This window comes from Pseudorasbora parva, chromosome 16, assembly GCF_024679245.1.
Source record: "Pseudorasbora parva isolate DD20220531a chromosome 16, ASM2467924v1, whole genome shotgun sequence".
Lineage (NCBI taxonomy): Eukaryota > Metazoa > Chordata > Actinopteri > Cypriniformes > Gobionidae > Pseudorasbora > Pseudorasbora parva.
Genome location: NC_090187.1, coordinates 42,240,958 through 42,256,381, shown reverse-complemented (window position 1 = coordinate 42,256,381; position 15,424 = coordinate 42,240,958). Strand labels below are relative to the sequence as shown.

Sequence of the window (15,424 nt, the reverse complement as noted above, 5' to 3'; positions counted from 1 at the left end):
CGGAAAACCTGCGCTGTGTGAACTAATCCGCACTGTACAAATCAATCGTAGCATCAGTTCTGGCAGGTCACGTTAGTCAAGCTTGCATCAGCTGACTCTCAGCTGATTCACTCCTACCTATAAGAATACGACAGCTGTCACATCATATCTATATATAGGGTCCATTTAGTATTATTAGCAGCTATTACGTTGCTCTGGAGCTAATTACTCTCCTCCATCTCCAGCTCCTCAAGTCGTCTAGTTAGGATTTGGACTAATTTCTCAAATTATGTTGTTACATTAAATGATTGTCATCCAGAACATTAACGCTCATCACTGCTCTGAGTTCTTGCCCATAACAGAACCATATCGCCAATCAAACTGTATGCTAATTGTCAATTATCTTTGACAATAGTGGTTCTAACAGAACTAGTTTTCTGTCACGTCATACAGTGTGAAAAAGCCGTTCTGTGTCTACTGAGTTTTGCAGGTTTTTTCTACTGGCCCGGTCAGGTTTACATTTTTACTTGCCCTGCCAAAATTTTAACTGGCCCCACCACAAAAAGTAACACATAAATAAAATAAAATAAAATAAAATAAAATAAAATAAAATAAAATAAAATAAAATAAAATAAAATAAAATAAAATAAAATAAAATAAAATAAAATAAAATAAAATAAAATAAAATAAAATAAAATAGACCTAGTTACTGTTTTAGTTGTGTTTGATTTTTGAAACATTAATAAATAAGGTTATGAAACCAAAAACTAGCCTAACTCATATACATTTTAACATTCTGACTTGTAATAAAATAAGAACAAATAATGAAAATACGAGCAATAACACAAATAAATACAACAGAACAAACACTGCAAATGAAATAAACAATTCTTTTCAGGTTTTTCATTTACATTTTCAGGTGCAGAAATAGGAATCAAATGTGAAATATTACTGCATAGTCTTCACTGTATAAATATAGATTAACCCTCATCAAAGTTATTCAGTCAAGAGCATTCAGTTAGTCAGTTTTTTGTGTGTGTTTTTGATGAACATATAAAAAGCAGGAATATTAGGCTGATGTGACTTTAAGAGTTACATGGGTCTAATGTACTGTTACACATACATCTTATTTATCTGGTTTACATTCACTTAGGACATAACCAACTATGTTATACTCGACAAGATGGCTACGTCTACTAGCGCTTAAATATTTAAGTTGACAAGGATTAAAAAATGTGCAACTTCAGTGAAGCAGCAGCAGCAGACATTTGCTGGCCCCGGGCCATCGGGTAGTTCTTATTGTCGAGGCCTGCAGGTTTTCATCATGTTTGGCTTCGTTAACTTGCATCAACTGAGATATAAGGGTTTTAGATCCAGTCACTGCTCTTGTCAGTTTGTGTTATATTTGACTTTAATGCTCCGCTCTCCACCAGTAAAAACACTGCTGTCAGTCAATGAAGATTTGGCAGATGAACTCGCATCTCGATTGGACTCTAGTCGTGTCAAAAGTGATAACACTTCAATGGACTTCGCCATCTTTGATATTATTTGGTCACTGTTGCGATGGTAACTGGTAAGAGAATACGGACTTGACTCCCATTGCATGTTCATTGAGACGCTATTGTAAGTTGCTGTTTGAACGGGACATTTTGAGACTCAAACCTGTAAGTGAATTTGGTTGTCAATCCCAAAAACTGACAGTGTGAACGTAGCCTTTTTTGTCATGACCTATTATATTGGGATGTGTGGCGTGGTAATAGGTGTTAATATTACATCTGACTTTGTGTGTTCTAACCTTGCGCTCCATCAAAATGCATCCCTGGAAAAACAAAATGTTCTGTTCTGTGTTCCTGTGCTAACAGGGATTGTACTGTTTCAAGATGGTTAAAGTGTTTTTTCTCGCTCTCACATTCTCTGTATTTTTTTGCCGGTTGTGCAGGACTGATGTGTTGCCTGCCAGTCAAACATTAAGACACGGTACTCAACAGTACTCAACTTTCAAATCGTTCATTTTTGACCCAATTTGCCAGTGACATTTTATCGGCTAGTAATTACTTAACAATTTGCACATGATGTACAGTCTGTCCTTTCAAAGACAAGTTTATCTTTGCTTCCAAGTTTGAGATTTGCCACAAATAATTGTTTCAAAACGCCAAACTCTATAAAGAGCTATTGAATGCCTCATTATATCCTAGTATTAATTTGGATTTAGTATTAACTAGTATTTACTAGATTTAATATTCTAGTATTAACTTGGGCGGTTTCCAAGACCGTCCCGAGATGGCAGTTCAACAAGTGCATTCTGAGTACATTTGAGCACATCCTGAGCAATTGGCTGCCTTTTTTTTTGTTGGTTCTAAGCTGAAATACATGTTTTCACTGTTTACTGTGCATACTTCACACTTTCTTGCTACCTAGTAACCTCGTAAAATCTTCCTTTTTACATGTTGTCATCAGACTTTTTTTTTACATAGATGTGAAAGCAGAGCATGACCCTTGCATTGAAGCCTTGTGTAGTCATGTGAAAAGACTTGTTATGACCTAATCTCACACAATTTGTACTATAGACATGAATGATACTTCAAATCGTGTGACTAAATGAGAAGAGTGCTGTTATTTTAATCAGACAAAAATAGAAATTGTTATCATCAGTACCTTTTTTGTCCATACAGTAAAAGGCAATAGGGTCAAATAATGTTTCAGAACCTATTGGTTTTTATTGTGTGTGTGTTTTTGTAGTATCTTCTTTCAGTTTTATTGAAGAAAGAAAGCCATAGATATATCATGACCTATTATAAATTAATGCGTGGCGTTATTGTGTTATATATTTGGCCTTTTTTTCTCAGGGCGTCTTTCACATTTTTCAAAGCATCAAGAAATGATCAAAGTGTTCTTGTGTGGTCTTACATTGCACCCCATCAAAATGTATCCCTGGAAAAACAAAATGTTCCATTCTCTGTTCCCGTGCTGATAGGGCTAGTAATGTTTCATAATGGTTAAAGTGTTTCTCTCGCATCCAGGCTGCGGAGAACTTTACGGAGTGCAGCCCTAATGTGTTGCACACCAGTCATACATTGGAACACAGTACTCAACTTTCAAATCATTCCACTGATAGAAGAAAGCCATGTAGGTTTTGAATATCATGAGTAACTGATGACAGAATTTTCATTTTTGGGTAAACTATCTCAGATTTTCACCGAGTGAATGATAAAAGGGTTGAGACTTAAATTGACACAAGGACCTAGCCTGACAAACCAGACCCACATCAAGATGTTTGGTCTGGAAACTCACCATTGACGGCTCAATCTGAGGGGCGGATAAACGGTTGTCTTTCAAACTCCCTCTGCACGCGATAGGATAGCGCTACACCAACCAGAGCAACGAAGGTAAAACAGAGCTCGTTGACTGATTAAACATTCGCCGTATCCGGTCGGCTAAACTCTGAACACATCTTCCCTTTTTAAGAATGACTTCAGTGCCGTTCTTTGTTCTTTTCTCAGAGAAAAGCTTAACTCCAAGTCTTCCAGAGTCGTGGTCAAAGCTGATTCGAAAGTTTCTGTGTTTACTAGAACCACGCAAACGCAACGGCCGTCATCATTATGGCCCCGCCCACCAACTCTATACATGATGTGATTGGCCCGGCAAGAGTTTGGCGTTTACAGCTCAGAAGGGTATTGAGAGTTGCTAGACGACACTCGCAGGCAGATTAAATTTGCTGCCGCTAGGGTGCGTCTAGATTTCTAGGCTAACAAGGACCTAAATAAAGTTCCAAACATAGGTTTGGGAGGAGCCTAATCATTCAGTCCTGTCAGTCATCATTACAAGCGTTTATAAGCAGTCATTGCTCTGTCCTAGCCTCAAGTCCTCCGGCATCCCTCTACCTCCCCATCTCCTCTTCTATTTCTCTCATTCTCCCTTTATGTAGGGGGTTGAGCTCGGAGCTTAAAGGTGTGGTATGTAGGATTGACAGCTAGAGGTCTCAATAGGTACTGCAGTTCAAATTCACAATATTGGAGATGGTTGTTTGCCCCGCCCCCTCCTCCTCAGACTCGACGCTCACACTGGTTGCCAGCTTGAGGACACGCAACAGGAGCGAGTGAAATTGACAATGAAAGCCACACTGCAAGTTGATGAGTTGATTTATATGCATTTTAATATGCTCTCGTTCAAAGAGATTTTTAGATGGATGCCGAGGCTTTTTAGGTCGGCTACAATCTGCGATCTCTGACCCAGTTTGTTTGCTGGCTTCCATGGCTACTGTAATAGGGCCTATGCTGTTTTCTGCAAACTGTGCCAAACTGGGATGTCGAAATACTGTTGGGTAAACTGGTGGCATGCGGTTTCGCACAGATCAAAGCAAAAACACACATTCCGACACGTAACACACATTTCAAAGCAGAATAACTGGATGTAGCATTGTTTTTCTGACGAACAAGTAGGCGAATTTAGAAATGTTTCCTAAATATCTGCAAAAAAGATACCGATAAAGATAAATAAGATAAAAAAGATGTTTCCTAAATATCTGCAAAAAAGATACCTCATACCGAGCCTTGGGTATGAGCCTAGTTGGTTTACCATTAACTATTAAGAATAAATGGGCAGGGAAACTTGAAATGATGGTGAAATCTCTGTGGAATCATTTGACCTGTAAGAAACCACCCAGAACACCATAACAACTGCTAAGTTTTAACTTCTATAAAAAAAACTCTATAGCAATGCTCTGGCAACCACCCAACACCCTTGTAGGGGTGTTGCAATATACAGTATTGACAATCACCATGATATTTAAAAAATGAAATATTGATATCATAGTCAAATTACAAATAGAATAGCATTATAGGTAATCCAGCACCGGGAACTGTGTGACACTGCAAAACCCCTTTCACACACTGATTTTGGTTCCCTGGAATCTGTGCGTCCTGTAAAGATCCTGTAAAAAACAGGAGACATCAGGATATGATGTGTAATGTCTTCGCAGCGTCTTAAGTTTGCTCATGATCTGCTCTTTTCTCTAGAGAAACCACTAATTGTTTTTTATTGATTCGTTTTTTTTTCCTGATTCGATCATAAACTAGCACATCACGTATCGTTCCACTAAACTGACGAATGATCTCAGCTTCAGCAGCATCACTACAGCATCACTACCCTTTATACACAGGGCGTGTTCCGGTCTTCCAATATTACTTGGTCCCTATCCCGGGAAGTGTTTGCGTTCACACAGAAGTTTCCCTAGCAATTCTATGGCAATTTTCTGGGATCAGTGTTTAATCAGTGTGTGAAAGGGGCTCAACATAGGTGTGGTATTATTTCACCTTAATGCTGGTTGCCACCCACCATAAAATGAAAAAAAGAGAAAATAATTAGGTGATAGGACATGATAAGTGAGAAACTCAACCCACACCCCAAAAAAGTTTGATTCCATGTAAAAGAAGGGGTGTTATAACCCAATCAGCAGTTGTTTTTGTACAGTTATGATTACAAGCACTCTACATGTCCCTACACTCATATGTTGAGTGTGATTAATTATTTATTTTGTGTTTTATCTTTTTTAGGCCAAAGTTAAAAACAGTTCTGACCGATGGTATATAGTGAATTCTTTTGTCCACGATAATTGTGTACTAAAAATCTGATGTCGTGACAACACTACACCCTAGCATTGTGGCAGTGACTTGCATTGATGATCATTACTCATATTTTCATCAGAAAATATAAAAATGTAGCTGTGAAGAAGCCTTTCCCTGAAGGTTGGTAAAATGAGCGCTGAAGTACGCTCCCTTTATTCTCTACTTCACAAAGATATGAAGTAGATTTCACATCTTTGAACTGCCTCAGACATCAGAGCAAAGAAAAAATGAAATGGTGTGATTCTTAGATGTCTTTCCTTCTTAACCCCTAGCCGTAATGTTAGTGTCACTTTAAAGGCCCCTTTTCATGTCTTGTGTGTGTGTGTGTGTGTGTGTGTGTACTTTTTTCTGGAGTGAAGTGTGCATGCTCCACATATGGGGCATGTGTGCGTGTAGTGCAAGCTCACTGTAGCGTGAGGTCTAGCAGTCTGTTCGGTCAAAAGGTTTAAAGCCTGATTATAGACTACGCCCCAGCGGTTCAGAGAAAGAGACGGGAAGGACAGAGAATGAGAAAGGAAGTGTAAACTGTTTGATCCATGATCACCCCTAGGAAGGTGAAGAGCACCAGAATGCTGATAATATTAATGAGGATTATTCTGATGATATGGGAGGCGATTTATGAAGACAGTTATGATGAAGTCATGGATCTGAATCTGGACAGACTGAGAATGCTGAGAAGCAGGGGAAAGGCGGCTTAGCAGCTGGCCAGACGCACACATCAAAAACAGACCATGTGCTGTCCAGACACACTCCAGAAACACATCAAACCCTGAGAGCGAAATGAGAACTAAGGGGAACAAAGACAGAAAAAAAGACAAAAAGAACGAAGGGTCAATCTGAATGGGGTCAGTCATTGCACTGCAGTCCAGTTTAACTGACAAAGCCAGATGTGCTTCTAGGAAAGGCACGCAGCAGTAGGTAGTGCTGATCTATCAGGTTTATTGGTGAAGTTCTCGTTTTGTCTCTTCTCTGTTTTTCTCTCTGGTCTGGGATCTTCTCGTCTCCTCAGCACCTCTTCTCGTCTCATCTCGTCATCACCTTGTCTCTTCTTGTCTCATCATAACCTTGTCTTGTCTTGTCATCACCTCTTCTTGTTTTGTCATAACCTCCTCTCGTCTTGTCCTCACCTCATCGTCTCGTCTCATCTCGTCTCATCTCAATCTCATCATTCTCTTTTTGTCTTCTAGTCTCCTCTGACAATAACCATTTTTCTTATCCAGTGTTGTTCCCTTGTTATGAAAAATTAATTCCCTTGATTCTCTCCCACTGTGTCACTCTCTCTCTCTTTCTCTGCCTCTTTTACTGTCTGTCTGTCTGTCTCCATGTCTCACCCTAACACTGCCATGTTTTCCCGTTTCCATGACTCCTAGACAAGTGGATGAGTGTGTGCTTGTGTATGTTTGTTTATGTGGTGACAGACTGGGATGGGGGGATGGATACGCATATGGTTGGTGTGTGGTCGCTGAAGAGATTTCATACGTGTGTGTGAAGTTGGCGTCCTGTTTATCCACATTGAGACTTCTGGCAGCTCTTATCTGCCGCTGTCTCATGATAATGATGTAATGCTGGTGGAAATGAGAGGGGCGTGATATAGGGCAGCAGTGCCGACGAACTGACACAGCACTTCAAATCTACAAACCTCATTAAATCACCCAACTAAACACTGACGGTGCTGACACCCAGCCAGAAACTACAAAAGGCCAAACCCAAAGAGACACAGGCTGTCCCATAGAAAATGAATGGAGCTCTAATTAAAGGTCCAGCAGGAGCATGTTCATCTAATCCTGTTCATCACAACACTAGTGTGTTCTGTATAAACAGCTGCTTACCAAATGTGTTTACCTTTAGCTCACTCAAGGATTATATGAAAACGTGAACTCATAACAAATGAGACATAGCTTTAATGAGGAGTACACATATCCCTCCTAAACTTAGTGTGAACTTCATCTATCTAGGGCTAGGCTTATGTCTGAAAATCTAGTTTTATTCAAGTACTTAACATACAATTTTAATAGATCGAAACTGTTACAGAGATTAACTGATTTTTTGATGGGCTGACTGGCCTGACCTCAACCCGATGGAAAACCTTTGCAAGGGTGGGCCGACTCCATATTAAACCCTACGGATTAAGAATGGGATGTCATTAAAGTTCATGTGCATGTAGAGGCAGGAGCCCCAAAACTTTTGGCAATATAGTGTATCTGCTACACCCTTTCCTCTCAATAACAAAATGAACAACAGAAAAGTCAGCAATGAGAAAACAGCAGTTAAGAAAGCGTCTGATCATAGCAATGTGGTTATGTTTGCACCAGCTCTGCAATTCAGCACTCCGGTCAACACTGTAAAAAATTATATGATCAATACATTTTGACAGTATAGGTTTTTTACAATGCTTTAGCTCATCAAAATAAGTTAGATAAAAAATTGTAATTCAGTTTAATGTCATTTACGTTTAAATGACTTTAACATCCAAGTTGATTGTACTTAAAATGAAGGCAACTTTTTTATTTTATTTTTACAGTGAAGTCGCATTACTTTTATTTATATAGCATGATAAACAGCAGATTGAGCAAACTTTTCCGCTCGTCTTGTCTCTTCAAAATAAACTCAAACATTTCATGTATTTTCTTCTCATCTTTTCTCGTTTCTCCTCATCTTGTTTCTTCTCTTCAGAACTCAAATGTTTCATCTTGTCCTTTCTAATCTCTTCTCTTTTCTTCTCGTTGCTTCTCTTCAAAATGAACTCATTTCGTGTAGTCTCTTTTCTTCTTGTCTTGCCTCTTCTCCTCTTTTCAAACGTTTCATGTAGTCTCTTTTCTTCTCTACTTGCCTTTCTCTTTCCTTCACATCATGTCTCTTTTTCTCTTATATTGCCATTTTCCTGACCCAGTATAATTCTTTTGCACTAAAGGAGTGTAGTGAAAAAATGTATTCTTCAGTACTAAATTAGAATCTTTTGAATCATTCTCATTGTGTGTGTGTATTAGATCGAGGTTTGTGCAGCAGCAGGGGCTTCTCGGGGAGGCTCTGGCCCGGCTGCAAACGTCTCGCGGGGAGATGATGACTGTTAAGAGCCAGTTAACTCACTTCCTGGAGACATGGGATAACAGCAAAGCACTGATACAGCAGAGTTGCATCAGTGCTGACGCAGGTAATTAAACACACACACAACAACCACTGCTTGTGTCCTGTGAACTCTGTCTTTCTTCAGAAAACATTCTGATCTGTACATCTGTTGCAACTTATAGGACATGTGCATGTTCATGCATGTGTATTACACACGTGTTCTTTCCGAGCAGATGCAGGCAGTCTCATGCACAGAGCACACTCCTACACGCCAACCGCGACAATCTCAATATATCTTGTCATTGTCTGAAATTAAAATAGAACACACTCTCCCTCGGCCTGTGGGTGCGTGTTGCTGACTGTGAGATGTAGGGCACACTGTACCCGCTGCGCTGAGATAATTGCAGTATAATGATAATAGAGATGTGTGTCAGATAAAAGAAAAAAGTGAAGAAAGTGTGTCAGTGGATGGCACGGGCAGTACTGTATGTGGTAGTCTTATGGGGCTGAAAGGAGCATTGTAAAACATTTTAGGAAAAAATAATAAATACACTCACCAGACACTTTATTAGGTACACTGGACCCACTTTATATTAGGTGGCTTTACGTACTATGCACTAACATTTAAATTAATAATTTGATATAATGCACTTATTTTGTACATGTTTTTACATTTTACTGACTGAATGAGTGGAGAACGCAATAATTGCTTATCATACTGAAGGAGCTTATAAATATGTATGCTGTGTTAGATGTCGTATTCCTATAGGTAGACGTGGTACGCTGACATTCAGCCAATGCGAGCTTGACTAAAGTGACCTGCCAGAACTGATGCTACGCTTGATTTTCCTACTCAGTTTGGAATTTGATTTGAGTCATTTCCAAGTCTGGAAAAAAAAGTATGGAAAAATGTTTGTGTTTCAAGACTATTGCCCCTATTCAGTTTTCCCAAAATATATAATTAAAGGTCCCGTTCTTCGCGATTCCATCTTTCAAACTTTAGTTAGTGTGTAATGTTGCTGTTAGAGCATAAATAATACCTGTAAAATTCTAAAGCTCAAAGTTCAATGCCAAGCGAGATATTTTATTTAACAGAAGTTCCCTTTCAAAGCCTACAGCGAACGGCCGGTTTGGACTACACCGCTGCACTTCCTGCTGTAATGACGTCACTAGAACCGTTTGTTGACTAACCCTCCGCCCACAAGAACGCGCAGAATAGGGGGCGTGGTCTCGTTGCTCTCCCACGTGGAGAAGAGCGCGCATTCAGCGCTTGCATCTCCCCGTTATGGTAAGAGGCGGGACCTTTCCGGGCAAAGTGCGCTAAGCTGCTGTCCAATCACAACACGGGAAGCGCTGGCCCAATCAGAACTCGTTACCTGTTTCTGAAGGAGGGACTTCATAGAAAAAGGAAATCATCAGGCCGTTTTTAGGACAGAGGAAACAGGGCTGTACAGATAAGTCAATTGTGTGAAAAAAACTGTTTTTTTACACACGAAACATGAACTCATGTTATATTGCACACTGCAGAGCCGGCCCAGCCACTAAGCGACCCTTGCAATTGCAAAGGGCCCCGTGGCCTGCAGAGGGCCCCCTAGAGAGCGCACGCACCTCGCCTCATCTGTTTGGGGAGGTGTTTATTATACTCGAAGCGCAGACTGGGTGCAGGCGTGATGAGACGTCATGCTCGGCCAGATTCGCCTCGAGCTTCTTCGGTTGCGGAGCCGCACGCAAAGTTACAAAATTTGACGTGCACACCGCCAGGCGAAATTGGGTCTCGCGCACTCCTCGTTGACGCAATTTTTGCCGCGCTCGTGCGGACGTGTCAAGTATAAACAAGGCTTAAAGCTACACTGAAGTTGGCCGTTTGATAAATGCAAGTTAATTCTTCAGTTCAATATTTGTGTCTAAAAAAGGCACATAAGTTCCTGTAGAGATAGCAATACACATTCTCCTTTTTTTTTGCCAAATAAATGAAAGCATGTCATCAATGTCTTTCTCTTGCTGTATCAAAATCTCACCTAGCTTTCCTCAGAGATAGTCAAGTTCAGTTTGTGCATGATTACATGATATAACAATTGTGTTAATACTGTATCCTGAATTGTGGATAAGTAAGCTATATATCATATTATGCTGAAGTAAATTTCTGGAGTGTTAACAAGTAAAAGCAAAAACAACAACAACAACCGTACAGAACTTAAAAACCATGACCCTAAAGCCGTGATACGAACCGAACCGTGGCTTTTGTGAACCGTGCCACCCCTAATGTGTACCTAAAGCAGTTTTCATCAATTTTATTTATTGCTTTTGGTATTTATTCAAGTGTATTTTTTGTTAACAGACTGAGAGTCCATTGCTTTTCTTGTTTTTTGGTTGTTTTGTTAATTTATTGTGGATATTTAAAATGTTTTCCGTATCAGAGTCTTTAGAGATAAAAGTTTATTGATCTTTAAAAAAGGTGTACCTGCATTATTATGCCATTATCATTATTTTAGATGAAAATGGGTTTAGAACGAAAAATCTTATCATTTATCGCAATAATTTCTTGACCAATTTATTGTCCAGCAAAATTTGTTATGGTGTGCTGTTTTTGCCTTTTAAACTCTGGTGTCAATTAAAAATGTTTCTTTGATGGTCAGTGAAAATCACTTTATCAGTCTTTTTATTCAGCAAGTTCATCCGTGTGTGTTCATTGCACTGCACTGCCATTCAGCTCAGTGGTATCATAATTTTCCTGTTAGACATCAAACATGGAACTCAACTCAAGAACTCAAGGTCTTTTATTGACGTTCTGTACATGTTGCCACATAAGAACGAAATGCGTACTCAGGACCAGCAGCGTAAAAAAAAAAAGATAATTATCATACAGTAGGCTACATAGAATAATTAAAACATAGGCTAATTTAATAGACTACAAAATTTTAAAGTAACATAGTAGATATATGTACAGTATAGTTATAAGGTAGTCATTGCTTTTCTTTAGGCCTTAATTTAACCAAATTTTGCTTAGGGCCCCCAAAGGTCTAGGGCCGGCTCTGGCACACTGTAAACATAATCAAAGCTTCGAAAACACGCGAAGAGCGGGACCTTTAAGAATTTCTAAAAAAAAATATTTGTCATACAAGCAGAGTGTTTTCATGGCAGAAGCTTAGTGATTGTTGAACATGACTGAATGAATTCAACAGGCACTTTTCATTGCACAAAACCGTTTGTCTTTACCATAAATTGACAGATTCTACGGTTTGGAAATTTGTATCACTTTGAGAAAACCAGTGGAGAAAAAATAGAACAAAAATATTACTGTTGACTGTGTACTATATACCAAATTTAACCATTTATGTTAAATAAGGTCTGAAAAATTCGACAAGTCTGGAAAAGTATGGAATTTTGAAATGAAAAATGCGTAGGAACCGTGTTCTGGAGAAAAATAGGAATTTGTGAGCTTGTCAGCACACCACGTTTTTATTCCGCACACTGAAAAGAGGGAACAAAAAAGCCACAGTGAGAGTCAAAACAATATTTTTCTGCTCATTTTATGAAGGATATCCTTCAGAATGGCTTGTTTTGACACTGAATTCAGCGCTCCGGTTTGAGCATGGTGTCAGTAACGTAACCAGTCTGACAGAGCAGTTTCAAGCACTTCTTGGCAGATGTTGTAGTACTAAATGAAACATTAAAGCAAATTTTGTATTAACGTGTTTTAATTAATCATTCTGAGTGGCTAAGTTCTTGCAGTGACGTGTTTTAAAAATCTATTTGTCATGACAAGTGGCTTTTTCAAGTGGCAAGTAAATTTTACCTGCAAGTAAAATTGAAATAATAATTCATAGAAATCAATACACCTCAACACACCTACTTTTATTTTGACGTGCAGGAAAATTTACTGCAACGTGTCACACATAGGAATGTGTGGCCTGTTTGGATGCATGATGCATCACTGCCGTTTCAGTGCAGATAGATTTGTTGATTAAAATGTGTTACTAGTGTGTTTGAGTGGTCGGTGCAGTGCTCCAGATTGGGTATTGGATTAGGTTTAGTTCGTTCATTTGGGACATTCACACAAACAGTATCTGTGTGTTAGAGAGTAATTGTATTGTCCTACAAATTATTTTTTATTTCGAAATGTAATTGTCTGTTTTGCTCATGTCACTTACAGCGTAAGCCTAATACATTCTTTTTTTATATCTAATTTTACTTGGAAATATAATTAAATAGTTATCAAAGGGTCTGTTTCGTAATCTTACCAAACATATACTGTGACAAAAAAATGCACAGCTGTTTGCATTTGTACTCTGCATCAAAAATATATATGAACACGCTATTGCATCTTTAATAATTTTAGGGTTATTTTATGGCATTTTTATAAGTTGTTATACTTATACATTCATCCACACTCAGTGTGGATGAATCGTGATTATGTCAAAGACTCAGGATCTTTTGAAGAGATGCAGAAACTCTTATGAAGCAAACACACTCATTTTCCACTTTTTAATGTATCTGTCACAGGAACTCAGCGCGCGCTGTTGGAAAAAATTAAGCAATGTCTCTTCTCATCTCAATTGGCCCATATTATTTTCCTTATGCTGAAAAATTATATTTTAAGCGTTAAAATATTTCTATTTTCATTTAACTTTAATCTTGGTTCACTTTACATGCGCACTGGAGCAAACCTGAAAAATATCAAAACGTTGTGAGCATGAGACACAATTGTGATAAACTTTGCTTGTTGGTTTGACAATGACTAGTGTTATGGAAAGTGGATATTGGTGTGAAATTTCACCAAAATATTGCTAATGTGACCACATTAAGAGAGAGAATAGTGTAGGCAAGTATTTTTCTGTTTTTTGACAGGCGTGTTTGTGCATATACAGTATGTTAAGAGATTGTTTGCATGTTTGAAGGCGTTTGTTCGGTTTAAACATTGGCATGCAAATTGCTTCATGCACTGATACTAACACATGCATACTTGTGTGTCGCTCAGCATAGTTTTGGTTAGCAGATGATTCAGGTGCCGTAGGGTGAGTTAACCTCTCGCTCACCCCATGGGGTGTGTGTCTCCTCCTCCCCATAGACGTTTGGGACCGCCTTCCTTCTGCCTGTTGCACGTTTCATAAAGCTGCTAAATTCCTGCAAGTGCGTGCGTGTGTGTGTCATTGAGAGGTGAATGAGTACAAAAGGCTTGAATCCTTTGAACCAACAGACAGGTATTTTGTTTACAGTAGCCTAAGGAGTGTTTAGGCTTTGCTTTTCCTGCCTCCCTCTACCTGTCTTTCAGCATGAACGCGTAACACTTGCATTTTTTAAAATGTGCGTATGTTACGCTGTCTGCTTGTGTCAGTTCAACAGAAAGCACTTTTAGGACGTTATTTAGCAGTTTGTGTGCATGTGTGTGTGTGTGTGTGTGTGTGTGTGTTTGAGTGGGTAATAATCAAACCGATATGGGTGTGGGCACAACAATTATGCCCTGCTACCTGTCTGTCTGCTTTCCACGGTTATAAAACATGAGGGGAAGGCGAGATGAGAGCAGAAAGGTAAATACAGGCAGGAGAAACAGGACAGAGTAAGACAATTATAAAAAGAATAAATAGAAAACTCAAACCCCTGAATTCTCTTCCTCTATTTTCCTCTTTTCAATCCCTATTCTAGCTTATGCTACTCTGAGTAATATCCAAAACTTGGTATTTAAGCCAATTTTTACATATCTTCGCCTTTTAATGACAGATCGCTTCTTGTACTCCTCAGTTGTAAGTCGCTAAATGAATAAATGTAAATATAAATATAATGTGTTGTTGAAAATTGAAAATTAGATCATGATTTACCCTCAAGTGACATTCTTCTTTCAAACTAATACAATCTGCGTTATATCAAAACATTCCTGGCTCTTCCAAGCTTTATAACGGCAGGGATTGTTGCTCTGTTTTTAAAAAGTCCATAAAAATGCATCTGTCCGTCAAACAACTGCTCTGGGAGGGTAATAAAGGCGTTTGTGTAAGAAAAATATCCATATTTAAAACTTGTTTTAATTAAAGTTCTGGCCGATTGCCTTCTGTGGAACAGTGTTGAAAGTGCATCTCGGAGTTCAAGATGGTTACGCGACTCCTACTGAGACGTCTACGTCTACACGACCAGCGTAACTCATAGACAGTAAAAAAAAATGGACACAGCGACCTCATAGACTTCAACGGCGGAAAGTGAAGTCAATTAGAAGCACTCACTTCCTGATGGCTGAGCGAACTGCGCAGGCTCAGACTGAGCTTGAGGACGTAGATGTGACGTGAGCCTCCTGTCTGACAGTTTTTTTCTCCCGTTGCTTTTGGCTCACTATGGGCTTCTCCCCATTCTTCTCCCTTGACTTTATCAGACTTTTTGTCTCCACGTCCCCCCGACTGCCTCATAGACAGTAAAAGATTGTTTCTGAGCGTCTCCTCCTGTCTATACGGTAATTTCTCAACTGTGCGATAGAGTCCCGTTGGTTATGACCAGGGCTTGACATTAACACCAGCCAACCCGCCAAATCCAGCTGTGGCGGGTACGACAGCCACTCCCACTAGCCACTTTGGCGGGTTGAATATAATTTACAGCTAAATAAAATGCCAAGACCGTTGTATCACAAAATTGGCTACAATTCATCTACAATTATTTATACTTAGTGAAGCGAGATAGGCGGAATGTGGCCAGTGAAAATGCTGAGTGGCTAGTAACTTTGGAAAAACATAAGCCACAGTGGCTGGTGAGCAAAAAAGTTAATGTCAAGCCCT

At 39.2% G+C, this 15,424-nt stretch overlaps 1 protein-coding gene across 2 annotated transcripts in view; it reads left to right on the top strand.

Annotated features, from left to right (window-relative positions):
* lekr1 (Leucine-, glutamate- and lysine-rich protein 1) overlaps positions 1 to 15,424 on the top strand; it is a 114,288-nt gene that overhangs the window by 41,277 nt on the left and 57,587 nt on the right. For both annotated transcript variants that reach the window (XM_067419084.1, XM_067419083.1), the window contains exon 4: positions 8,591 to 8,754. In XM_067419084.1, coding sequence (XP_067275185.1) covers positions 8,591 to 8,754 — 164 coding nt within the window. The remainder of the gene's footprint in view (positions 1 to 8,590; positions 8,755 to 15,424) is intronic.